General features: G+C 41.3%; 1 protein-coding gene across 1 annotated transcript; it reads right to left on the bottom strand.

Annotated features, from left to right (window-relative positions):
- Positions 1-504: 504 nt before the first annotated feature.
- Positions 505-6,600, bottom strand: LOC108791851 (interferon-induced very large GTPase 1-like). The gene is given in 1 exon segment (XM_018562445.1): positions 505-6,600. A coding segment is annotated over 1 exon segment (6,096 nt).
- Between the last annotated feature and the right edge of the window lie 20,580 nt (positions 6,601-27,180).

Below are 27,180 nucleotides of genomic sequence, written 5' to 3'. Positions count from 1 at the left end.
TTTATTTGCATGTTTTATGATGTAGAACAATAAAAAAAACTTAAGCATATAAATCCACACACTTATATTATCTTTAATTACTTCGTCAAAATGTTCTTCCTGATTAATATGATGACTTCTAGGTTTAAATCTGCAGAATTGGTGGCAAAGCTTTTTGTCTGGGGACACTTTTTTTTTCTGAAGGATTTCAGTCTGCAGAATGTTATGTGAGAAGTAATGAGCTTCAAACATTGGATGTAGATGTAATTCTGTACACAAGTAAACATGATGCCTATGCTGGCCTTCCAATCATTCTCAGACCAACTTTGTATGTACAAATAATCTATCACTGTTGCCTTTAAATCTTCCACGGGGGGTAAAACATGCGGAGTGTGTTTTGGTACTCCGAAATGTCCATTCAATTTGTCTGTATCTTTCAGGGTTGCCTTTATATTTTCCAAGCAGTTATACATGAAGAGTGTCTTTTGATTCTCAAAAAATCCATTCAATATGTCAGTATAATTTTTACATATTTTCTTCAAGTTCCTTAATTACTTCCTGCTTTGTTATACAAGCCCACTGAGTTGGAATTGTCCCCCGATTTGTGAATGTGAAGTTGTAATGGCTTTCAAAGTTACGTTGGAAGAAAGAGATCACCCATTTCCAGTAAGATAATGATGAGTTGTCTGGAGTAATAGACCAAGTGTTGTAAGGATGTCCACCATCTCTGTATGTTTTGTAGGGAAAAGAGTTGTCATCCAACACATAACGCAAATCACTGGATACAAGACTGGAGCAAATCTCTATAGAAAAGTGAGTTGTCTTATACCATTCTGTACCTTTAATGGCTTGAGGACGATGGTATTGAACACTGTGGTCTCCACTGTGCCCAGAAATAGTATTTGTACATATGGCATCACAGAAAGGACACTGCGCCCAGCACCCAGAAAACTGCTTAAATAGGATTCCATGAATCATTTGTACAAGATGGGTAAGATCATATGTAGAAAATAAGTCTATGAGCTTTTTCACCACAGTTTGAAGAGCCTGTGTCATCGCTTCCTTCAGGAAATCAATGTCGGTTATATTCTGATATTTAACACTCTTGAGATCCTTGCTTGATAGCTTCACATCACTTCCAAGCTGAGAGCAGAAAGTATCCAGCCATTCACCGATATCACCCTTTTTGTCCTTGACTATTGTAGCGGATTTGTTGATGGCCTTTAATATAATGTTTCTGAATTCATCAAGCTTAATGTTTAGAATTTCTGGTATGTTTGTCTTTTTACAATACTGTTCAACACACTCCTTCATAAAGTCACTAATTGCAGATTTTGGATCATCGATATAATTTGTATAACGCTGAAAATCTTCCTTCTCCGCCAATGACCTGAGTAGACAGAATTCTAGTTTTGATCGGTTTCCATTCAAAGCTTGGTGGTTAGCCTTTACCTCACCAGCTAAGCATATTGCAGACTTCTCATAGACACCTTGCCGGATGGCCTCTTCCAACTTGTTGCACAGGAAATCTGCCAATGTTGCGATTTGTTTTTTTCCCTCGCAGGAGATTTTAAAGCTTTCCCATAACTCGTTCCTCCTACTTGCCAGGTAGACAAGGGGGTTATTGGCTTTCCAAAAGGCTTCTGAAAGCCTGTCAAAGCTGTGTGCTGCTTTCTGACAATAGAAAAGGGAGGCATACAATGTAAACTCCTTTCTGAATTTAAATTTTTTTAACACTTCACTTATTTCAGAGGTTATCATATTCAGAAGTTCATGGAAGTAAACATACTGGTAATCTAGTTGTTCCTGCTGCTTTGAAACTATGTATTCATGCATTCTCTTGTTTAGAATATGTACTATACGGATTATTGCTGTCTGAGTATCATCTGAAAGCCTTTCCGTAAGCACAAGATATTTTCGTTTGCTTGGCATATATTTACTGAATTCTTGTAGTAAGTCGGTCCACCGGTAAGAATCCTTGATTGTATCCACTACGTTAGATTCGCTTTTAAAGCGCTCGAGGAATGCATTTTCTAAATCACGGTTAATTTGTGGTGGTTCAGGTGTATATGTATCCTTAGTTACTTTAGTGATCAGAGAATTCCACATTGTATTGAATATTTCACTCAATTCCTCATCAGTGACATATTTTCCCTGCAAAGACAGGGCCAATTTTTTGCTTTCAGCCAACATTTCATCTTCATATTTTTCTCTCAGTGTGTTTAAAGTTTTACTGTTGTTCTTTGATCTAATTAACTCATTAACTTTTTTATATATCTCTTGTATCATGTCATCTTTGACCTGCGCCACTCTCTTTTCAGTATTAGCTAACCATTGAACTAATATCCCTGTGTCCTTATCACCTTCAAAAAATGCCTTAAGCTCCCCTAGGACTGTGCTGTAGATCTCTTTAAAATGTTGATTTAAAGACATCCTATCAACCTCATTTATTTCATTCTTGTAAATTTGGTTGGTGATTTCTCTTTGAAGGGTCAACATGTGTTTCCTTAATTTCCATGTCCATTGACTGTATTTTACTTCCAGTTTGTTGTATGCAGCAATTTCAAGTGAATTTTTGAAGCTGAATACAAAATTCTCATTAAGCAATGCATTCCACAAATCATTTATTCGAGTTCTGAATGTAGAGATATTTAAAATATTGTGTTGCCCTTCCTGTTTTCCTGATTCAAGTATGGCCTTTCTTAGCATTTGAACATTTTGACAATAACTTGGATTTGGGGGAGCCATGGGAGGGTCACCAGCCCAGAGGTGGGCAAAGTAATGGATGTGCATATCTACATCAAATCTTATGACGTCATTAAAACAAGTCACATCACATTGCTCTTGCTGTGCAGCACACAAAGTCATTTCATCAAGTTTCTCCTGAAGCCGTCTCCTTCCATCCATGTTTTTCTCTTTGGCTGTAATTTCTCCTACATTTTGATGAATAAATACACAACTAGGTTGTAGATTGACTATCTTCATCCTCAAAAATGCTTGAACAGCAATCTGTAGGATGTCCTGCATTTCACTGGGATTTTCCCCAAAATTGTTGATCAATGTGAGGTTCCCCAGGCCAATTACAAAAGTAGCCAATTCATTGTCATGATTAAGATTGTTTTCTTTTGAGAGTTCAACAGCTTTCAGTCCTTCCGTGTCCACGACAAGCACATAGTCAAAGTTAATTTCCTGTCTAAGTTCTTTGTCAACCTCTAAAAGCTGCATAAATGCTCCTCTAGTACATCTGCCAGCATTCACCGCAAATTGTAGACCAAACATAGCATTGAGTAAAGTGGATTTTCCAGTACTTTGCATACCTAATACAGAGAGGACATACAGCTTTTTGTCTCCTAATATTTTAATCAGCTCATCCAGAATGGCTTGAATCCATCTCAGTGGTACGTGTGCAGCATCACCATCCATCAGTTCAATCGGATACCCTGAGACCATAAGATTGGCAGCAACTTTTGGCAATGTGAAAAAAAATGTATCCTTTCTTTTAAAGGTTTCTAAAGCTTCATATATTTGTCCCATTTCTCTCAGAATGTGTTCAAGGCCAAATGTTGAAATTTCAATTTCAACCGATAATTTCTCGAAAACTTTCTCCATTGTTTCTATAATTTGTTTATTTTTATTTTTCATTTGTTTTTCTGCTTTTAGTTTTGACCATTTATTGTGGTAGTCCTGGTAAAGCACTGAAAGAGTTTTTGAAGACAGATCATCTAAATACATGCTAAACCACCGGAGAAAGTACATTTTTGAGCCGTGATTGCCCGATTGTAGAATATCCAGGAACGATCTCATGAAATCATTAAGGGGATATGCACTTTTAAACTGTTTATTCCTTATTGCCTGTTTTTCAGACTGGATGTTGCTCCGCTGTTGCTCAATGCTCATGTTACTATTTTGCTTCAGTCAAGTCACTTCTTTGTCTTTCTTGCACCATTTATTCCAGAGATCTCCTTGTAGTGGGAGAAATTCTTTCTTTATGACTAATACATTTTTTTCTTTTAACAATGATAGTAACACATCTGCTTGTTTCTTTCCCTGTTTACACTGTTCTTTGTCTTCATCCACTACAAATCCATGTTTCCTGGCAATGCTGGCACATATGTGAAGTGAATATCTTTTCTCTGAAACAGCCAACAAAGATGTTATAGTTTTTGATATATGTTGTAACAATTCTGCTTCATTTCTGTTTTTTAAACCTATTTGTATTTTGGTGCCTTTAGGCGGAGGACTCTGTTCCTTGTCTGCACGGAGGCAAATTAGTGGTTTTGAGGATTGTAATAGCCACTGTAACAGTTCTTTCCCTTTTGTGTCCAACTCAGCAAATAGAACGACAATGACAGAAGAAATTTCTTCTAAGAATTTCATTTGCAGGTCATGTTCTGTGGCATCACCATGTAGATTCGTGAATGCAATACAGTCATCAAATGTGTCATCACCTTTTCCACCTGGAAAATACCAGGCAATCTCTGTCACTCCATTCATCAGGAAAGCATTTTGTGTGCTTCCTCTGCAATGTCTATGATAGAAGATATCATGCTTCTGTTTACTAATCAGCCAGTTCAATAACTGTGATTTAGAGGAAGAAGATGGACCAAGACGAATGAAGGATATGATGGGAGTCTCTGTTTCTTTAATGAATGTGTCATAAGATTTGCCACTTTTATTTTTCCACTTCTTTTTAATTTCCTGAAAAGACCAAAGTGGGAACTCTATAGACTTTGTATTGGGAAAAGTTACCAAAAGTTGAAGAGCAAACTGACAAATTGAGAGTTTAGTGTAAAGATACTGTCGCATGAAATCATTAGCACAATGGAAAATTGACATTTGGACATTCATTGGGTTAAAAGGTTGTTCACTGTTTGACTTTTGCTGCTCAAAATCTTCTTTTTCAGCAACTTCCAGAAATTGTTCTACAAGATCAGTGCCATCCATGTTTTCTTCTTCTTGAATGATCCCCACCTTTGCATGGACAGGTTCACTATCGCATGCACACTGTACATATCTTGCATGAAAGTCTAACATAAGTAATTTCTGCAGGAAATGGAGAGGAAGTTGTTTTTCATCAGAAATCTGTTCTTCAACCAAAGAAGGTTGACAAATCTTATGAAAATCAGCATTCTTCATTTTTTGTGGGTAATACTTCTTAAGGTCCAGTCTATCCAGCAGTAGTAAAAAGTCCTTCTCCATGCTGCTGTAATTCTTTGCTGCATTATTTTTAGTAGAGGTTTTTTCTTCCTTGTACATATTCTGTTCAGTGGCAACCACAGTTTTTCTTAATTCTATGTTTGTTGGTTCACCATAGCTAAATGCTCTGAGATATTCTTCTAATTTGTACCATTCACAATGTTCTGAATATTGTTTTATTATTTTATGAACTTCAGGAGAAAGACGTCCGGTCATGTGTTTCTTCATAAAATGCAGACGTTCTTTTTTCTTTTCCAAAGACATGTTTTGGTACTCACCTACAGATGTCAGGCCTGTGTACAGGACAAAAGCTTGAGCCCGATCAGGGCATTGACTTCTGATGCTTGTGTACTCCTTATACTTTACCTGCATCTGATTTCTTAGAAACTCTATTTCTTTTAATCCCAAAAGATTTTGAAAGTTGTAGCTTTGAAAACAGTACCCAGAGTTGTTGGCAATGCAAAGCATCAGTAGTTCTGTGTCTGTTTGATTGGTTTTCCTTAGGAAGCTTAGAAAGGAATACAGTGAAAGACTAATGTTCTTTATAGCTGTAGTCTTTGCTTGACATTGATCATCACTGGATGAGTGTATGTTGACAGTATTTTGCAGAACTTCCTCCACAGAACTTTCTAAAATGCCAAGAAGCTGTGCAAAATCAGACACAGTAATTGTATCAAGTTCCCAATTTAACACAATTTTTTCAACTTTTGTAAGGAAACTGGATTGCTCTTCCTGAGAAGTAAATTCTTTTTCCTCAAAAACCGGACTTTGTTCTGGTCCAACACGTTTGAAGCCCTCTGGGATACACCGAAGGGGTTCAGGTTTCTTAAACATATCATTTGTATTTTTGGTTTGGGAAATTCCCTCCAGTGCTAGGCCCCCAGATGAATGTTGAATGACCTCCTCATCGGTTAAGTTTTCTTTTTTTGAAAACGACTCCTCTCTGAGGTTAGTCTGCTTTTCAAAGTGTTTTATCAGATCCAACAAAGATTTCTTAGGCAGTGCTGAGTTTTTAGTGGGAATTTCCAGATTCTTCCACATTCCTTTTTCATGCTCTTTAACAATGTCGTCGAGTCGACTTTTCCCTTTAGATTCCATTTTTTTAAACTCGGCTGTTAGATTATGTGCTTGTTCATTTTTCTCCTTTATCAATTGGTTTCTCTTTTCTTGTACTTCAGCAATATTCACACTGTTGTCAGGTATATTAAACAATTTATGTAATGCCCTCTTTTCCCAGGGATAGCGAAGCTTTTCCTCTATCACCAAGCATTCTTCGGGCTGAATATATTTTAATGATTGAATATTTTGTATGCCCAAACATTCTTCTATGATGGGAAGCCAGTATTCGGGGTCCAAACCAGTGTCCTTCAGTTTATTAGTAAGATCAGCATTGGCAGAACAGTCTTTGGATTTATGACCCCACATCTCTATAAAAACAATAAAAACATTTTAGGAAAACAAATGTAATTTAAAATATGAGCATTTTATATGTAAGGATAATATGTCTACTCTGGATTGACATTTAACTGGATTATATATTTGTCCCTAATAGAGACTTGGAGCTGTAATTGCAGCAAATGGTGACTCTACAAAATATTGACTTTTGGTGTTGCGAATACTTATGCACATTCAAGCTATCTGTTTTTTGTCTTAATATTTGTTTGGGTCACAATAAAGTCCTCTATGCAGCTTGCTGCTGGGGAGAGGAATTGGAACTCTCACTCTGAAGCAATTATACAGTAGGACATTAACAATCAAGCTTCTTGCTCACGGTTCAACCTATCTCTCTATATTTTTGAGCTTTATTTTGGCTTTAAAGCAAACTGTACTGGGCATTCCTGCTCCCACTGTCAATAGTGTAAGGGGGCATGCCTACTTTTCCTGACACCATTTTAAAGGGGAACTCTTACAGCCACTGACACTAGTGCTGGGGCATTTCTACTCTCACTGGCACCAACTCTGGGAACATAATTAATTAGATAATTGGGGGGTTTACTGAAAATGCTCACTGTTCAAAACCAGGAATGTTTCCAGAAAACCTAGAGACATGTTAGAGACCGTTATTAATAGGGATGTTCAGATACCAAGTACCGTACTCATTACAAGTACAGGTACAGATACTTTTCCAGCTCCAAGACTAGACTAGAGAAAAATGCAAAAGTTAGGAGGCAGCTTACATTTGTAAGGAGCATACGAAGCTCCTGGGATTTGTGCATCCCTGTTTTAATGAATTTTTAAAAATATAAATATATATTAGGGATACACGATACCATTTTTTCACGTACAAATACTGATACTTGTCCAAGTACTCACAGATACTAGTATTTATACATTTTTGTTTATTGTCATGTGACAGTTTTTAAAAAAACAATACAGACTAATGATTTCAAGACAGCGGTGGAGCTCCAGGGCCCCTTCCCAACTGCAACCGCTGCATCCCTGATAGTTCTCGTGAAAATGCCAGGTACCAGCACTGGTATCTGAACATCCCTAGTTATTAAGTATGTTACTACAGCGATGGTCCTATAGCAAGGTCAAGGCAGGATGATAAACAATATTTTCAAGTTTTTGCAGAGCTTAAAGCAGAATTCAGAGCAAGTTGATCAAAGGCAGCCTGAGTACTGAAACATATAAATGAAAGAATTATAATACTTGATGCATTAGAACCATTCTGGCCACCTCTGGCCACTAATGACATACTCTGAAACAAGGCAGATGAAATGACAGTTCCATTGTCACATATCTATTGGATGACATCTCCCTTCTCTGCTAGATCCCTGATATGCCACCTGGCCTGCTCCTCTTTCATGTAATTGGCCACTGAAATATAAAATATGCCTCTACTTTGAGTTATTATAGTCCTCTGATGCACCACCCACTTATGTGGAACAGATCCTTTTGGGAATGTGCTTTCTTTTGCTCCACCTCACCCTCCACTCTTCTATGGCTGATGACCACTAACATCCTGCATCCCCCAGACTGATGGGCACCTCTCATATTGTTGACCCACTGCAAATAATAGTCTTCAAGGTACTTCCTCACCCATTACATGTAGAGCTGCACAGAAAAATGTATCTGGTCCTTGTCTCTTCCAGCTATCCTGTTGTATTGTCATATAAATTACAGTGCCACTTCCAGAGCAAAGTCAATGGAAGCAGAACAAGATGGAAAAAGCTATGTGTGCAACGTATTGATATTATTGCTCTAGAGCAGTGGTAATGTCAATCACTGCACCACCAATGAAACAAGTTCTGCAAACTCTGTAGGTTTTCCTCCACCAGTACAGTCTCTCACATGGCAGGAACAAGGCATGTTCTCCATAAACTTAGCAATCGTTTCCTACCAACTAAGGACCAGGCATGATTACCCCCTGCTAAGCAGCTACCACTGGGCCACCCCACTTTCCCGATCCACCCTTTTTAACTGCTAAGCACCTGAAACTTCCTCTGGTAAAAGCTCAACTTCACTTTTTTTGTTGTTGTACCCGTCTGTTCCCTACCATCACCTTTTGTTTATAATTCCCACTATATATACCATTGTTCATGCAGTCATCAGGCCAGTCCAGTGGTGTTATGGATAATTCCCCTTCTCCAGTGGCTACGGTGGGCGGTCCTTATTCCTGGATTGCATGGCACTAACATAATGATATGTGAACACTGTGCTGTCCATGGGTACTCTAAGTCCAGATTGCATGATAATGCATCACCAGCAGGTGTGTATATAATGGTCCTGGGCTCACGAGAGAGGTTGGATGATGCTGGGTAAGTCTGTGGAGAGGAGTATTGTTGCTAGCGCTATGTTTTAGGTCTACTGGTTAATGGACTTATTATTTATTTTACAAACATGAATTTTGGCTTTAACATGTAGCCTAGATACTGCAGCCAATGTTTCATGGAGTGTGGTGAAGCACAAAGCAAACATTTTGCTATGCTTTTAGGTGATCATGCAACTTAAAAATTAAAGTTCACCTGTGTCCAGACTATGGACATCAAAATACTGATAACAAGGAATGGGCTCGATGTTTGAGTCGACCAACAGTTCGACTCGTACATCAGTAGTACGTGTGTTCAACAAACACAGGAACTATCAGGGTGTTTGGTGGGCTGCTTGACTTGTGAAGCCCTGATTGGGTAAAGCAATGCACTTGACCAAAGGTCAGGTGCAATTCTTTGCCCAATCATGCCATAGTGCACTGAAGAGCCATGATTGGGCAAAGTAATGATGACTTTGCCCAATCATGGCTAATTAAAGGATTTTTTCAAAACTCTGGTCTTTTTATTTACAATTTATTTTAATCCCTTAGTGAATGGGTAGGGGTACAAGGGGTACCTCTTACTCATTCACAAGGGGGGGTTGCAACTGGGTGAATAAGCCAATGTGAATAAGCCCCCCCTGCCCGCACCCTTACAACCAACACCCCAGGGCTTGTGGGGAAGAGGCCCTTGTCCCCATCGGCACAGGGACAAGGTGCTTTTTCAGGGGCGACCCTGGAAAAGCACCCTCCCTGTAGCAAGGGCATGTGGCCTGGTATAACAGGGAGGAAGGGGGCACTCGCTTGCCCCCCCTTTCCTGCCCTGCCATTTGTATCAAATCAGGAAGGCCCTTGCACTACATAGTTAATGATGGATCCAAACCATTCACACCTGAGCAATTTGTTGCACGTTTCCCAAAGCACAACAACTCTCCACATGCAGAATGTCATTATTTTTAGTAAGGCCTGTTCACAAATGAGCGTTTAGCTTGAAAAAGTGAATTTGTTTCTTTGAGGAGAAGCATGCATTTACAGCCCCATAGACTTATAGGAGAACTATGGGGTTAAGGCTTTTCCCCATAGTTCTCCGTAGGGTAACGGGAGGACACAAACTAGCATCCTCCCGTCACCCTAGGCTCAGCTGCTGCTCGCGGTATACTAAGACGCTGAAGCGGATCCCGCCAATTATGTCTTGATCTGCCCAGCTGCGTGACTGACAGCTGGCTCTGCCTATCTAGAGGCAGAGCCAGCTGTACCCGCCCCCTCCCCCGTCCGTTTCATCAGTCAGCGCTGGCGGATCGGAGCGGGGAGGGGGGAATCCAGCACCTCCCCTGTCACTTCAGAGAGCCATGACAGGATCGAGAGGTGAGCGAACGCCGGTATGTGTTCGCTCACCTCCCAATCTACTGAGCCGACCTGTGACAGTTTCATTGTCACAGGTCGGCTAGAACTATGAGGTGAGTGAAAAGCACTCACCTCATAGTTCTTCTTTAAATGAGAGTGTTTGAAAAATGCCCAAAAAGACGTTTGTTGCGCTATTTCACTCCTAACAACCGTCTCCTCCTCCACTGGCTAAAACCAAACCATTTAAACTGACCTGAAAAATGTGAAAAAGAAACGTCAAAATCACCTGAAAATGTATCCATTCAAGTGTGAATGGGGAGATTGTACAATAAAATTGTATAAGAAACACCTGCTGTGTATTTGCATTAGAGGACTGCCAGGCTGCCAAGATTCTGATCTCTATAGAAAATAGGGGAAATAAGTTGTCATTTCAGTGCCTCTGTCGTGAACTTTGAAGATGAATTTCTCCACAACGAGAGCTTGTTTTAAAATGATTTTTACTGCTTGTTCAGAGTTCAACTTAATGAAGAGACAGGTCACCAGCACTCAAATGATTTAAATAGATATGTCCTTTTTAATGGACAATTATGTCACAATAATCAACAAAGCCGACGTTTCGGGGCCGCGCAGCGTCCCTTCTTCAAGGCAGAAAGATGACAGAAAGAGAGGAGAGCAAGGTACAAACACTCAGTGATCAGTGATCGCTGAGTGTTTGTACATAATTGAGGACATGGTATGTGTACTATATACCCAATTATGAATGAATGGGAGTGATCTACATCAGGGCTTCTTAAAGTGTGGGTAGCGACCCCATATGGAGACACCGACGTTGGGGTCCCTTAAACATTTTCTCGGACAAAAAGGGGTCACGAGTGGAGAAAGTTTAAGAAGGCCTGATCTACATCACCCCTTGTTCATTCATAGTTTTAGTTATAGTAAACATACTGTGTCCACAAGTTATAAATGAACATGAACGCTCATAGAGGATTCCTGTTCATTTGTAACAGGGGATACAGAAAAAGAGATTCAGGACTTTGTGTGCTCAAACTGTTTTTCTATTTTAAAAGGGAAATATCAGGGGTATGTTTAGACCCCTAATATTTCCCCAAAGCCCCTAAAAGTAAAGTAAAAAATACAAATATTTAATAAAAATAAATATTAAAAAATTAAAACATTTATAAAAAATTAATAAAAATAAAATATTTTTAAAATGTGAAAAAATGTAAATAATAAACATTTTCGGTTTTGGTGTGGGCCTGATAATTTTTTTATTTCGGGTTTCGTTTCGGATTTAAAATTTCCATTTCCACCTCTAATAATTACCATGTAATATGATGTGTTACCTGATATCTTCTGTAATCTGCTTCCTGTTTTTGTGCTATCCTCCACTTTCATAGGTAGATCTTAATGATTTTGTTTATTCTCCTGTCACTGAAAACATATCTGCTCTCTTAGGCCCCTTTAACACAGGTGCCATCCATTCTAAACGCGAAAAAAACAATCGAAGATCGCCAACTCCATGTGAAGAATCGTTTATTTTATATGACTAAAATAAGTAATGTACTCAAAAGCAACATATAAAACCAAGCATTTCCAGTATCTCCTTTCTATGGAGGCTTAACAGCCAATCGAACACCACAGCGCTGCTTCCTTAGCTATCAGTGAAGCAATGAGTGGACCGGGTTAACAGGGGTTCTGAGGAAGGGGGCGTGCCCCAGAAATGAGTTAACCCGATCCACTCGTTGCTGGAAGACGGCTTCACTGAGAGCTGAGCAAGCAGCGCTCTGGTGTTCGATGCGCTGTCAAGCCTTCATAGAAAGGAACTACTGTCAGGGGGTCAAGGTACAGGCAGACATCGCTATCGAAGCACATCGCTGTAAAAGCATAACTTCAGCGCACTTTTAAAACGGCACTTTGAAAAAAGGCTCTAAATTGATAGTGCAATGAAATGACTGCAAGTAAACTCTTTCCTATACCCTGCTGTCTTTCTCCCATTCTGCCTCGATCTCCCACTTCCCTTAGCATGCTGTCTCTTCCTCTCCTTCTCACAGTAGTATCCTCCATCTTTAAACTCTCATTCCTTCACCCCTCTTCTCCCCCCGACTGCATATACATATCAACCACACTCCTGCCCTCTCCCTATCACTGCTCAAACCAACTTTGCTTATCCTAAACTCACAGTCTGGAAAATCCTCTAGAACTTTAGAGCATGTGCACTACTGTAAATCTAATCATCTTACTTCTCTCACCCTTTTGCTTCTCCTGCTATGCGGGGGCAGCGGTGTATTTAACTTTGGTGCTGCCCCAGGCAATGCAGCAACGACGCCCCCCCCCCCGACTGACCCGCCGATCTTTGACAGCTCTGACAGCTCTGACAGCGCTTCCACAGTCTTACAGACTCACCGTTAAACAACGCCGCCCGCCGTCTGCACACGCCGTCCATTCCAGGCCAACGTCCGCGTCATCGCATCCAGGTCAGTAACCCTCGCGGTGCCGCCCTCAGCGAATCTGCCGCTCCAGGCAAACGCCTTGTTTGCCTCGCGGCAGATACGCCCCTGTGAGGGGGACATTTTCCCTAATCCTGCTCCCTCACAATCTAGGTCTATGCAGCACACCAAACACAAGGCAGACCCCACACAAAGCTGCCTTGCTAGCTGATGTGTTTCGGGGAATATACCCCCCTTCCTCAAAGCTGTATATTCCCCCGAAACGCATCAGCTAGCAATGTGCCTTTGTGTGGGGTCTGCCTTGTGCCATTCATTCAGTGATTACCATGTGAGTAGTATTTTATGTCAGCTTGTATATTCATTGATTAATAAACTGTATTACATGAGGACAAGGCGCCGTCTGTTTGTTTGTTTTGCATGTGTTGTGAAGAATACTTCCCAGTGGCCTTTTGATGACGGCAGCCTGCAAACGATTGTTGGTGGAGAATATCATTGGGAGTCTGCTGAGCGCTGTGGTGTGCATTTTTCTCATAAAATCAGGCCCAGTCCACTACAGTCTTGGCAGACAGATGACACTAGAAGACTCAGAAGACATAGTCGTGTACTTGAGCGACAATGGCGTAAATCCAAATCCCTGCAAGATTTCACCCTATATAAATCTGCCCTCCAAAAATATAGTACCTGCCTCCACACAGCCAAACAGACCTACTTCATCACACTCATTAACTCCCTCTCATCTAGTCCTCGTCAACTCTTTTCAACTTTCAACTCCCTTCTTCGTCCCCCAACGCCTCTTCCAACCAACTCACTGACTGCCCGGAAAATTGCCAATCACTTCAGAGACAAGATTGATGCAATTCACAATGAAATCTCCACTGTCCAGACCTCCCCCCTCCAAATATACCTTGTCTGCCACCACACTCACTACTCTCTTCTTTTGATCCAGTTACCACTGACAAAGTCGCTACTGCTCCAGTCACCCTCTACCTCTATCCTATCTTACTCACATCTACAATCTCTCCCTTTCTAATGGTGTCCTCCCTACCCCTCTAAAACAAGCACTGGTAACCCCCATATTAAAAAAATACATCTTTGGGGCCCACCAGTCTAAACAACTTGAGATGCATCTCCCTGCTCCCATTTACCTGCAAACTTCTTGAACGGCTGGTCTACAACCGCCTGAGCAGCCACCTTATAGTTAATAATCTCCCTGACTTTTGTCCTCAACACTCCACAGAAACTGCCCTTCTAAAACTTACTAATGACCTACTAACTGCTAAAGGCAATGGTCACTACTCTGTACTCATTCTTTTATACCTTTCTGCTGCCTTTGACACAGTTGACCACCCGCTTCTTCATAATAAACTCCATTCCCTTGGCCTCCCAAAACTCTGCTTTCTCATGGTCCACCTCCTATCTATCTCAGCACACCTTCAGTGTCACCTACAATTCTACCTCCTCCTCTCCTGTTCCTCTTTCCGTGGGGTCTGTCCTTGGGTCCCTTCTATTCTCTATGTACACTTCTTCCCTGGGTCAATTGATAGCCTCCCATGGCTTCCAATACCATCTTTATGCCGATGGCACCCAAATCTATCTTTTGACTCCTTAGCTCACCCACCCTTGTCTCTTCACGTATCTCTAATCTACTAAGTAACATCTCAGCATGGATGTCACACCACTACCTCAAACTCAATCTGTCAAAAACTGAGCTTATAATTTTTCCTCCTCTACGTGTTCCCTCCCCCAACTTCCCCACCACAATCGACAACACTACGATCAACCCCTACCATCAAGCCAGGGTACTCTGTGTTATCCTTGACTCTGAGCTCTCCTTTCAGCCCCACATCCAATCACTATCCAAATCTTGCCAACTCAACCTCAGTAACACTTCCAAAATACGCCCCTTTTTAACAAACGAAACCACAAAGCTTCTAATTCACTCCCTTGTAATCTCTCGTCTCGACTACTGTAATTCCCTCTTTGTTGACCTACCAATAGACAGTCTATCCCCCTTCAGTCTATCATGAATGCTGCTGACAGACTCATCCACCTTACCAAGCGTTCAGTGTCTGCCACCCCTCTCTGCCAATCCCTCCACTGGCTCCCAATTGCCCAACAAATAAAATACTAACAACAACATACAAAGCCATCTACAACTCCGCCCCAACCTACATCACCCACCTCATCTCAAAATATCACCCAAACCGTCCTCTCCACTCCTTTCAAGACCTCCTGCTCTCTAGCTCACTAATTACCTCCTCCCACGCTTGCCTTCAGGACTTCTCCAGAGTTTCCCCCATCCTCTGGAACTCCTTACCCCAATCTGTCCACCTATCTCCTACGATGTCCACCTTCAGGCAATCCATAAAAACCCTTCTTCAGGGAAGCCTATCTTATCTCAACATAACTGCCTTTTACTTCCTCCAATAACTCAATCTAAACAAGTATTACCTTTTGTACCACTTGCCCCTCCTACTAGATTGTAAGCTCTCACGAGCAGGGCCCTCCTAACCCTATTATACTGAAACTGTATTGTATTGTAAATTGTATTGCAACTATACTGTCTCCTCCATTTTGTAAAGCGCTGCACAAATTGTTGGCGCTATATAAATTCTGTATAAGAATAATAATAATAATACTGGAAATGCTTGGTTTTATACGTTGTTTGTGAGAACATTACTTATTTTAGCCATATATAATAAACGATTCTTCACATGGAGCGGGCGCTCTTTTGTTGTTTTTTTTTCTCTTATAGATATGAAGGTTCCCTGCCTTGTGGAGCTGCCCCCTGTGTGACTAGGCTTAATTAGGTGGAGAGAAGGCTGTGAATGATTGTTTTGCGTCGGGAGTGAATAGACTTTACACTGTGTTGCCATCCATTCTAATCAGCAAGGGGTTTGTGCACAGATCCCCTGCTGATTGGAGCAGAATGGGACAGAACTGCATGGAACTGAGCTGTACAGACCCATGTTAGGTCTATGAGGAGTCAGATGTCAGTGGACATATGCCCATTTATATCCGATTACCCTGATTCGTCACAATCAGGTCCTTCAAAACGGAAATCTCTGTTCGTTTTTTTCCCCCCATACCTAGAGTTGGGGATAACTGGATGTTAATGCATGTATGTCTGTTTACATCCTGTTCCCCATAGAGCAACATTGTACTTCTGATGAGATCCGCCTGAAATACTGACAGGCATATCTGATTGGACCATCCATGTGAAAGAGACCGTAAATTCCAAGCTGCCTATAGAGCAGATTTTGAATGTCCTGATTGTAAAATACCAACAGTCACCTTCTGTAAATATGCCGAAGATAAGCAAAATTCTCATGGTGATGAGATCATTATTTCTTTGAAGTTTAGTATTGAAAGCTATCAGCCAGTTTTGATAACAGTAGTACAGTAATAGAACAGTACATTGTATAAGAGAGGCGGCTCAGGACGGGGGTGTCACGTGACCGTGATCAATTAGAGGGGAGTGGTTGGGGGTTAACTTTATCCTGGTGATGGGCTTCAATCAGTGGACTATTCTACCATGGGTGCAGGAAAGTACCTCTCTGGCCACAACCCCTCTAGCAATCTGCAGAAACGGTGGGATAGATCTTGCATAACTGCTCAGGCACTTTATATCACTGCAAAAGTAGTTTATAATAAAGATTCTTGTATTTTAGAGTAAATTAAGGCGGTATGGGTCAAATTGGTAATTGTATGCATCAGTGTGACTGGGAATGTCCTGTCATTATTCCACAGTTGTTGAGGTTAAATAAAGACACAGGTCCATCCAGTTCAACCTATACGTGTGTGTGTGTGTGTGTGTGAGTGTGTGTACACACCTGTCACCAACATCTCCCATATCTCTGTATATTCTTTGAACTGAGAGACTTATCTGTTTTTTAAGTTATCAGTGCTTTCAGCTGATTCAACTAGCTGCAGAAGCGAATTCCACATTTTTAGTCCTCTAATAGTAAAGAATCTTTCATATAGTCTGAGATTAAACCACATCTGCTCCAACTTCTTGCATCCATGTGTCATCTTCAGAGACCTTTAGTTTAACCCCTTAGTGACACAGCTTCAGAATAGTTTTTCGCTTCTGGGGACAGGAGCAATTTGGCCATTTTTGCTGTGTTTGTTTAACCATAATTTCTATCTTCCTCATGCATTGCACCTACACATATATTTTATACAATTGTTTAAAGGACAAAATGGGCTTTAATTTGACATATTGCATATATAAATTCAAATCTTTTTTTATAAAAAATACAAAACAAAAGCAAAAAAATTAAAAAACACATTTTTCACAGCTTTGGCAATAATAATGTGTACATATGTAGTGTAGCTAACAGAAAGTATTCATAATACATTATTTTATTTGTTCTGATTTATAGGGTATATCGTGTCTGGGATTTCAGTTTATTATGGGAGTTATAGGTCACAAAATAAAGGTAGTGAAATACAATTTTAGAGTGAAACAATTTTAGAATGTGGTATGTTTTTCTCCTATCTTTGATAACCTCCCTGGCACTATATTTTCTTATAATTCTGTTTACATTTTTTTTTAAATTGTTTTGACTTTTTTTGAACTTTATTTTTTATTTTTAAGGTTTATTTAATTTTTTTAAACTAGGGGGCACTAAGGGTCGCTTTTTTTTTACAGTGGATTTGATACTTGATATCTCTGTGTAGAATACAGTATTCTCCGCAGAGATACTTTGTATCACTTTTGTAACACCAGGACAGAGCTTCTGATGTCACTGCACTGAGCTGAGCCGGACGAACGGGCGTTTTCATCGCTTTGCTGCCATTTGACTTGCTGTTTTGAACCAGCAATACCCAATGCCTGTACTGTTTACACCATTGTGAGTACGCATTTTTTATTTAATAAATTGCATTTTATTGGACGTTACGCACTATGTCCTGGTCCTTTTTCTCTTTCCTCCTGGATTTATTCTGGTACCTGTGATCTGAGGAGACCTTATCGCCTTTTCTGTGCATGGGCTTCCCTCCCCCATTAAGAAGGGAAAAAGCGCATTTGACCTAGCTCTGTGGATCTACCTCCCCAGTGAGCATTCACTTGTTGTCATCACTCACTGGGTGGAGGTGAAGGTCTGCCTGCATTGTGTGATTATCTTTACCTGAGAGTTTCATGCAGATTGCCTGTGAATCATCTGAGGAATTTTCTTGCACGATCACCATTGTTTCCTTTTTTTCTGGTACTCTTTTTTTCTCTTTATTGCTATTTTTGTGTGTAGATATATATTTTTATGCCTTATTTGTTTAATGGCTCATGTATGCGATTCATTTACTGTATATATGTTTCAATGTATTAGATCTGTATGATTATTAGCTCGGCACAATATTGTTTTTCACATTTTCCAGATATTTTTTTATATCCCCAGTGCTTGGTAGCTCTTATTTTCACATTCCACCTACTGGCGCTGATCACCTTATAGTTTACTTTTGTAACACCGCCGGCTAGCTGTTTACAAAACACAGTCAGCAGCTGCTGGCTTTGTAACTGTCACAGCTATGCGATCACAGGGATCAGCTCTGCTGTGATAACAGAACTGTGACCACCTAATCTGCTGTTCAGTGTCTGCCTCAGACCCCGAGTGACCCATCAACAGCAGTAACTCAATGAGCTGCTGGTCCCTTCTTGGACCAGCGCTTATTATACGATAGACATGTGCACTGGGAAAAAATTTGTTTAGTTTCGTTTCAGATTTTGCATTATTTTGTTTTTCGGGAATCGGGTCCGAAATTCAATTTGTTTCGGGATTCAGATTCGGACCCTTTAGGTCTGGTAGGAATGTTAGGAGGGACCCCCCAAGTTAAAACAAAAAAAAAAGTGCGTGGTGTTCCCCCCAAAATCCATACCAGGCCCTTAAGGTCTGGTAGGAATTTTAAGGGGGAACCCCAGACCCCATAAATGGGAAAAATAAATGTGGGGTAACATTCCTACCAGACCCTTGATCCGAGCACTGGCCTGGTAGGGCAGGAAAGGGGGACGACGATTGAACGCCCTCCCTGCGCCTTACCAATGCAGGATAGTATGCTGCTGGCTTTGCTAGGTGCAGTCTGGCAATGCATACTATTGCTGATTCTGTGGTCTATAAGCATCCTCAGGTCTTCCCCTCCCCAACTTCCCCAGTTGAGCAATTTCTAAGGACTGGTCCCAGGACTGAACATTATGACTTTGAACCATCTAGAAAATTAGCTGTTTATCATTACCCTCTGGATCTATTCCTGTAACCAGTTATATACACATGTACATACAAGTTCTTGAATGCCAATAGACCTTAATTTGTAAATAAACGTGCATGGGGTACTGTATTAGAAGCTTTGACAAAGTCCAGATAAATAACATCAACTGGTTTGCCTCATTCTAAATTACTACTTACTACCTTATATAATGTCAGTAGCCTGGTCTGATGAGAACACTCCTTCATAAGTCTATGCTGGCTGTTACTTAAGATACGATTATCACGATTATTAATGTAAGGCTGACAAGTCTATAGTTACCTGGTGTACATCTTGACCCTTTTTGAATATTGGTACCATATTTGCTTTTCGACAATCAGTTGGTACCATTCCAGTCATTAAAGTGTCCTTCAAAATGAGCTATAACCTGTCTAAGTTCTTTGAGGACTCACGGGTATAAACCATCTGGTACTGGGAATTTATTCATATTCAGTTTCTCACCCACATCTCTTTTAGTCATTGGAATACCTTTAGTCCATTGTTAAAAGAGTTTGTACTTTGTTTATTAAACCCGTCTTTCTCCTTTGAATAAACAGAAGAGAATAATATATTTAATGCCTCTGCTTTCTCCAAGTCACTTGTAACCAACTTCTCTTGTTCATGATTTATGGGGCCTACGTGTTCTGTCCTTACATTTTTATTATTTATACATTTTACTATTGATATATTTATATCACACCTTGTGCAACTCTAGTTGCCAGGGATGTGAATGAAGAATGGCGTTTCTCACATACTGTACATATGTTTGTAGAATTTTTTAGGATTTATTTTACTTTCTATTATTATGTGCTTATATATATTTATATATCTATATCTATCTCTATCTATATCTATATCTATAGATAGAGATAGATATATATGTGTATCACATATGTGTGCCCAACGTCTCACTTATAACAAATAAAATATAAAAAACTTAAAGAAAACTACTTTTCTCCCAGTTTTGATTATTAATATTTTTTTTAGAAAAATAGCACAGCTAAAAAAATGCATTAAAATAAATTAATTAATTTGTCCTTTATTTGGAAACACCTCACATGCCTAGGATTTCACAAATGTTTAATGTACTTCTCAGCCTAAAACTAAAAGCTAACATTTGAATTTTTTTCTCTAAACGCTAATAGTGGTCACCAGGTTAGACAGGTGGCATACAAGGGCACAGCAGCATGTCAGGAACAGATGTCACTAAAGATAGAAGTCTGAAACAGGCAGCATGCTAATCCCAATCTGTACTAACAGTGATAGGAAGTGCAGTTCACACCTATCACTGTCAGACACTCAATCCTTAAAAGCGATCGGGTGTCTGAAAAGGGTTAAAGCTTTCATTAATGGATGCATCGTTAGTGATACATCCATTAATGAACGGTAAGCGCTCATGAATGATCTCAGTGGTTACCTGCATTCAGAATAGCTGCTTGTAAAAATGACGTAAACAGTTATTTGGGCACTTCGTGACGAGGACATACAGTGTATGTCTCCTGTCACGAAGGGGTTAAAGACCATTTTTTCTCAATTATATATCTTTTTACAATAGAATTTAATTACCTCAGATTAACCTTTGTTCTTTAAAATATGTTCACAAAGCTGCCGAAGGATCTAGCCGTAGCTTCGGCTGATCCTTTGGCTAGCTTCGGCCCCAGCTGTTGTACGGGCTATTCACTATATACTATATACGAAGTTGGCCGAGCGGCTCAGTTGAGCCGAAGGCATATGCTTCGGCTCGACTGAGTTTAACACACAGCAGAAGTGGGGAGAACAGTGTGCCGAAGCAGACTGTTCTCTCCGCAATATGTAAACAAATAAATAAACACAGCGTGGGGTCCTCCTCCCAAACGTTATAAATGTTAGGAGGGACCCCCATTTAAAAATAAAAAAAATGCCCTGACCAATCCTAGCCTGTCTCCCCCCTGATATCGGCCGATTCCCTGTTGATTTTTCTTTTTCTTGCGGCTGCTGTCTGAATACAAAGAAATAAAAGCATTAGATCACAGCATTAGCATTCGCTCCCTGTTATCTGCTGATTCCACTGCTATGTTTCTTTTTTTTTTTATGCTGACAGCTGCCGCAGGCTGCCGTCAGAGTAAAGAAATTAAAAAAACAACATATAGCATAGGAATTAATAGCTAGGCTGCTATTGGCCATTTCAAATTGGAATAGCCAATAGTAGGCTGCTGTCAATCAGCAGAGGTGGACCTGATGGAGAACTTCAGGTCTATCTCTGCTGATTGACAGCAGCAGTAGGAGGGTGCAATAGCCAGCCTACCATTGGCTATTCCAATTGGCTATTCCACTATTGTGCCTGCTTTCTGGGTGATCGCACTGCAGGCGGGGGGCATGGCTGTGGTGCCATTGACTTCAATGCACTGCCATGCCCCCTCCTGCCCCTGAATGCAGGTAATTTTTCATTGGTAGATCTCATTGAGCTCCTCATTTGAAAAGTATATCTTCAGACAAAAAATTGTGGGCGCCCCCTGTCCTAAATTGTTCACTTCTCCTGTCTTCTCCAAACTCTTCACCCTTTAGTGAATAACCCTGTAAGTGAATGAGTAGGGGTAACAACTACCCCTTACACATTCACAAGGGGGGGTGGCAGATGCAGATGAGCCCCCTGCCCCCAGACCCCCACAACCACTGGGCCAGGGTTGTGAAGAAGAGGCCCTTGTCCTCATCGACATGGGGACAATTCGCCCCCCCCTACCCATTCACTAAAGGGTTAAATAAAATAGTTATTAAAAAGTCCAGACTCTTGATAAAATCCTTTCATTGAAAAAAAAACCAAAGAGTCAATTTTTGACTATTCCTTTAATTAAAAAAAAATGGTTCCATTGATGTAATCCATCGTCAATCATGATGCACGATGCCCGCCGAAATAAAAAAAAGTCCCGCCGCACGACGACCCTTCCGGACCCGACGAAAACTCATTGCAAAATGACATTCCTGCTCAAAAGTAATCAGTGTGGGCTTTGGGTGGTTAGTGCAGGCTCTAGGTGGTCAGCGTGGGCTTTGGGTGGTCATGCAGGCTCTGGGTGGTCAGTGTGGGCTCTGGGTGGCCAGTGCGGGCTCTGGGTGGTCAGTGCAGTGGTCAGTGCAGGCTCTGGGTGGTCAGCACAGGCTCTGGGTGGTCAGTGTGGGCTTTGGGTGGTCAGTGCGGTGGTCAGTGCGGGCTCTGGGTGGTCAGTGTGGGCTATGGGTGGTCGTGCGGGTTCTGGGTGGTCGTGCGGGCTCTGGGTGGTCAGTGCGGGCTCTGGGTGGTCAGTGCGGGCATGTAAAGCATGGCTCATGTCTGAATTTTTCCCAGGTAGAGTGCACATAAGGTTAATGTCATCGTCAAACACAACCTGAAGATCGTGTGGGATCAGCCACCTCTTGGCCTGGGCCTAGAGAGCTGCAAAACTGCCCAACATCATTTACCCTAAGACATTGCATATGCTTTGGGTGCTTGCTGTGGGGAGGGTTGATCCTGGTGTCAAGGCGACAGAGGATGAGGTCAGTGAAGAGGAGAGGGTAAAGGTGACTGCATAAGACTTGTTACTATCGAACAGGACACACGGTGGATCTCCAGCTTCAGTGGTTTGACCCATTCTACATGCTTCACAAAAAATGACTGACTGTGTTCCATGATGAATATATAGCAACCCTGCCAGTGCTTATTTGACCACATGGTCTGTGGTGGTGTGTACAATACTGCTGACATGGACCAGCGACGCAAACACATTAACTTTCACATGAATGTGGAGGGCCGGGATGGCCTTCTGAGCAATAAATGATGGCTGTGGTGTAGCACAGACCATACATTCGCTAATTCACATGCTGGAATGGGAGCAGCTGCTAAGTGAGCATTGAGGTAATTTGGGAACAAGAGGTGTTGAAGCAGCACACCTAGTAAATTCAAGGGAGACCTGACCTCTGCTATACTGTGTGGTCAGTGGATCATGTGAGTGCTCCTTATTGCCATTCTTTCAAAACACTTTAGACGGTGGAGCTGTGCTTTAATTCAAAAGGTGATAAAGCAACATACACTATATTGCCAAAAGTATTGGGACGCCTGCCTTTCTACACACATGAACTTTAATGGTATCCCAGTCTTAGTCTGTAGGTTTCAATATTGAGTTGACCCACCATTTGCAGCTAGCTTCATTTCTTCTGGGAAGGCATCCACAAGGTTTAGGAATGTGTTTATGGGAATGCTTGACCATTCTTCCAGAAGCGCATTTGTGAGGTCAGGTACTGATGTTGGAGGAGAAGGCCTGGCTCGCAGTCTCCGTTCTAATTCATCCCAAAAGTGTTCTATTGGGTTGGGGTCAGGGCTCTGTGCAGACCAGTCAAGTTCCTCCACCCCAAACTCGCTCATCCATGTCTTTATGGACCTTGCTTTGTGCACTGGTATGCAGTCATGTTGGAACAGGAAGGGGCCATCCCCAAACTGTTCCCACAAAGTTGGGAGCATGAAATTGTCTAAAATGTCATGGTATGCTGATGCCTTAAAGGAGAACTATGGGGTTAAGGCTTTTCCCCATAGTTCTCCTTAGGGTAACGGGAGGACACAAACTAGCATCCTCCTGTCACCCAAAGCTCAGTATACCGCGAGCTATAGCTCGCGGTATACTGAGACGCCGCAGCTGAAGCGGATCCCGACAATTGTGTCCCGGGATCCGCCCAGCTGCGTGAGTGACAGCTGGCTCTGCCTATCTAGAGGCAGAGCCAGCTGTACCCACCCCCTCCCCCGTCCGTTCCGCCAGTCAGCGCTGGCGGATCGGAGCAGGGAGGGGGGAATCCAGCCCCTCCCCTGTCACGGCAGAGAGCCGTGACAGGATCGAGAGGTGAGCGAACGCCGGTATGTGTTCGCTCACCTCCCGATCTACTGAGCCGACCTGTGACAGTCTCATTGTCACAGGTCGGCTAGAACTATGAGGTGAGTGAAAAGCACTCACCTCATAGTTCTCCTTTAACTTGTACTAACTGGAACAAGGGGCCAAGCCCAACCCCTGAAAAACAACCCCACACCATAACCCCCCTCCACCAAACTTTACACTTGGCACAATGCAGTCAGACAAGTGCCGTTCTTCTGGCAAACACCAAACCCAGACACGTCCATCGGATTGCCAGACAGAGAAGCGTGATTCGTCACTCCAGAGAACACGTCTCCACTTCTCTAGAGTCCAGTGGCGGCGTGCTTTACACCACTATATCCGACGCTTTGCATTGCATTTGGTGATGTAAGGCTTGCATGCAGCTGCTCGGCCATGGAAACCAATTCCATGAAGCTCTCTACGCACTGGTGTTGGCCAATCTGAAGGCCACACGAAGTTTGGAGGTCTGTAGCTATTTACTCTGCAGACAGTTGGCGACTTCTGCACACTGTGCGCTTCAGCATGCGCTGACCCCGCTCTGTCATTTTACGTGGCCTACCACTTCGTGGCTGAGTTGTTGTTGTTCCCAGATGCTTCCACATTGTTATAATACCACTAATGATTGACTGTGGAACTTTTAGTAGCAAGGACATTTCACGGAACACCTGAATCCAATGATTTGGAGGGGTGTCCTAATACTTTTGGCAATATAGTGTAGAATATGCTTGAAAAAAAACAGTCATAGCCAGAACCCTTATTGTTCTCTCTACAGTGCTTCCTAAACAATCCATTGTGTTTTTTTAAATAACTTAAAGAATATACTTGTTATAATTGAATTAAAGTGTATATCCACGTTCACAGCCAAATTGGGATAATAATTTATTTAATTTATTACATTCTTTTTTCCAAACAAACTTGTTTCCCTGATAATGGCACAAAAGCACTTTTTGTTGGCACAATTTCCACAGACCGCTGATGAAGCCCGAATAGGGCCGAAAAACATGTTGGGCATAGGTGCTTAGGGATGTATTAGTTAGAGGGAGGGAAAAGAGAGATTTGATGGAGGAATGCAAATTGAGACAAAAGTAAAGTAATTACAATGGTCAGAGTATTTGTAATAGAGTATTTGTAAATAGGGAATGAGGTACCTCCCTCTAAAATGGAATTGGTACTCAAGGAAAGATGAAAAAAGAATGTAATAAATGTAAAAGATTTTAATAAAGTAAGTAAAAAGAAAAACATGTACAAATCTCTAATGGGAGGATACACAGGTGGCAATATGCATCATACTGTGAGAAATGTGGTATGTTAAGACCCCAGAAATTGAGTAAATATATATATTTTAAAAAGAAAATAAATCTCCATGAGAATAACCAGTATTTCTTTGATATGTTAGGAGGGGCTGTGAGGGGTGAGGGGTCTGAGGTGGCTTGTTCATTGTATGTTAATGAAGCTTTTCAGATAAACGCAGTCCTCAAATTTCCATCCTAAATCTTTCCATTAGGACAGATCACTGTGAAAGGGCTAAGGAAATCCTGTCAGCCATCTTGCCTGATTTATTAAAACAGCTAAAAGGTAAGAAATGTATTTTAAAATGTATTTTTAAGTATGCTGTGTGAATAGGAACACATAATGAACATATAGAGGGGTTTTCTCAAATGTGACTGCAAAAGTGAAAATACACTTTAAACAAGATTTAACATATTCAAAAAGCTTAAAATATTCTGATTGAATTACAGCAGTCAAAAGTGCCCATTTAATTTGTTAGAAGTGCATTCTGGAGTACTTGATCCTCCTATAGAGAAACTGTTATCTAAAGGATGCATTAAACCAACACTTCAGTATATAAAAAAAATAACTAAACGTTATAAGATTTCTTACCTTGCTCCCAATCATGTGGACACTGAGTGCAGAGTCCTGGTATACTGTGTAAGCATGCCTCCTTTATATACAGTATACAGGGTGTTTGTTTTCCAAGCAAGCAAAGGGAGGTGGCTTGGAAAAAATGCAAGATGTTGTTTTTTTTTTTTTTTATTGGTAAAGAACTACTAAAATCCACAGTGTTGTTACAGTATAAACGAACAATATAAATTCTGTGCAAATATACAGTATATATACAGTATATATATACTGTATATAGGATCCTAACCCCCCAACCCCACTTTCTGCACAGCAAAGATCGCTGCCTGAGGCGGCGATCAACTTCGTGATACTGAGCCTGTTAAAAGTTCAGTCATTAAAGTGACACTAAATTCATAAATGAAATCTTAAAAATACATTCAAGTGCCTTAACTATTAACATTTATTAACAGGAGATGTGCAGCCAGACTATCTTTTTCAAAGACAGCCACCTTAAGTAAAAGTCTCTGCCTTGCCACTGCACGTGTCACATAGGCAGATGCAGTGGCTGGCAACGCTGTTATCAGTGACACTGAACCTGCATCATCAACCATCTCCGTGTCACTGAAGAGTGACGCTGTGCCTGTCTGTGTGGTGCAGTAGCCAGGCTGGGAGCTCAGTAACATTAAGCCAATGATTTAATTAAGCTCAGATTTACAGAGCTGCACTAAGAACAGAATAGTATGGACACTCAGATCTCAGTGCCGATCCCACCACGCCTCCAGGGGGACCAGTTTACTGGCCTGTGGAAGCAAACTGGTGGCAGCTCAGCCGCCACAATCGTTTTCAGTATAAAGCCAACAGTAGCCTTTACACAGGTAAATAGAGTCCCAGTGGCTATTCTGTTTACAGGGAACCCGCAGCCAGCATTGCCAGGCATACCGTGCTGGTAGCAAAATGTATAAAGAAATTAGGGTCTGTTTACACATATTGCGGTGACCTGCATTTTGGTTAAAAGCACATCACTGCAAGGACATATAGAGAAAAATAGTTTTCTCTGTGTCCCATTCACACCACAATGGGGGTGTGATGGGCACTGTGCCGCGCTAAAATGCAAAAATGCTGCATTTTATTACAGTGCACTGGATGCCACCGCAGGTCACCATGTGGCAGCACAGCGCATCCCACTGCACTGCAGTGCAGGATTCTGAATGGAGTGTTCACAATGTACACTACCAATAAAGTTGGGGGGAAAAATGGAAACCGTGACAGCTTTGCCAAGGGCTAGTGTAAATGGGCCCTGAAGGCCTTATGCACACGGGCAGAAAAAACACCAGTTTTATTTTCTTTAAAGCCTCTGAATGCAGCTCTATTTTCGCTAATGTGTCCATGCAAATTGTGGCATTTAATGTAGATGCGTATTTTGGAACAGTGTTCAAGAACATAACTATAAAATGCCACAAACCTGCATTAGGAGCTTACAGGCATAATTGATGTGCATATGCAGGTAAATGCA

Source organism: Nanorana parkeri, unplaced genomic scaffold (assembly GCF_000935625.1).
Source record: "Nanorana parkeri isolate BGI_ZX_2015 unplaced genomic scaffold, ASM93562v1 scaffold578, whole genome shotgun sequence".
Classification (NCBI taxonomy): domain Eukaryota; kingdom Metazoa; phylum Chordata; class Amphibia; order Anura; family Dicroglossidae; genus Nanorana; species Nanorana parkeri.
Note: the sequence above shows the minus strand (reverse complement) of the source record. Positions and strands in the feature narration are given on the sequence as shown.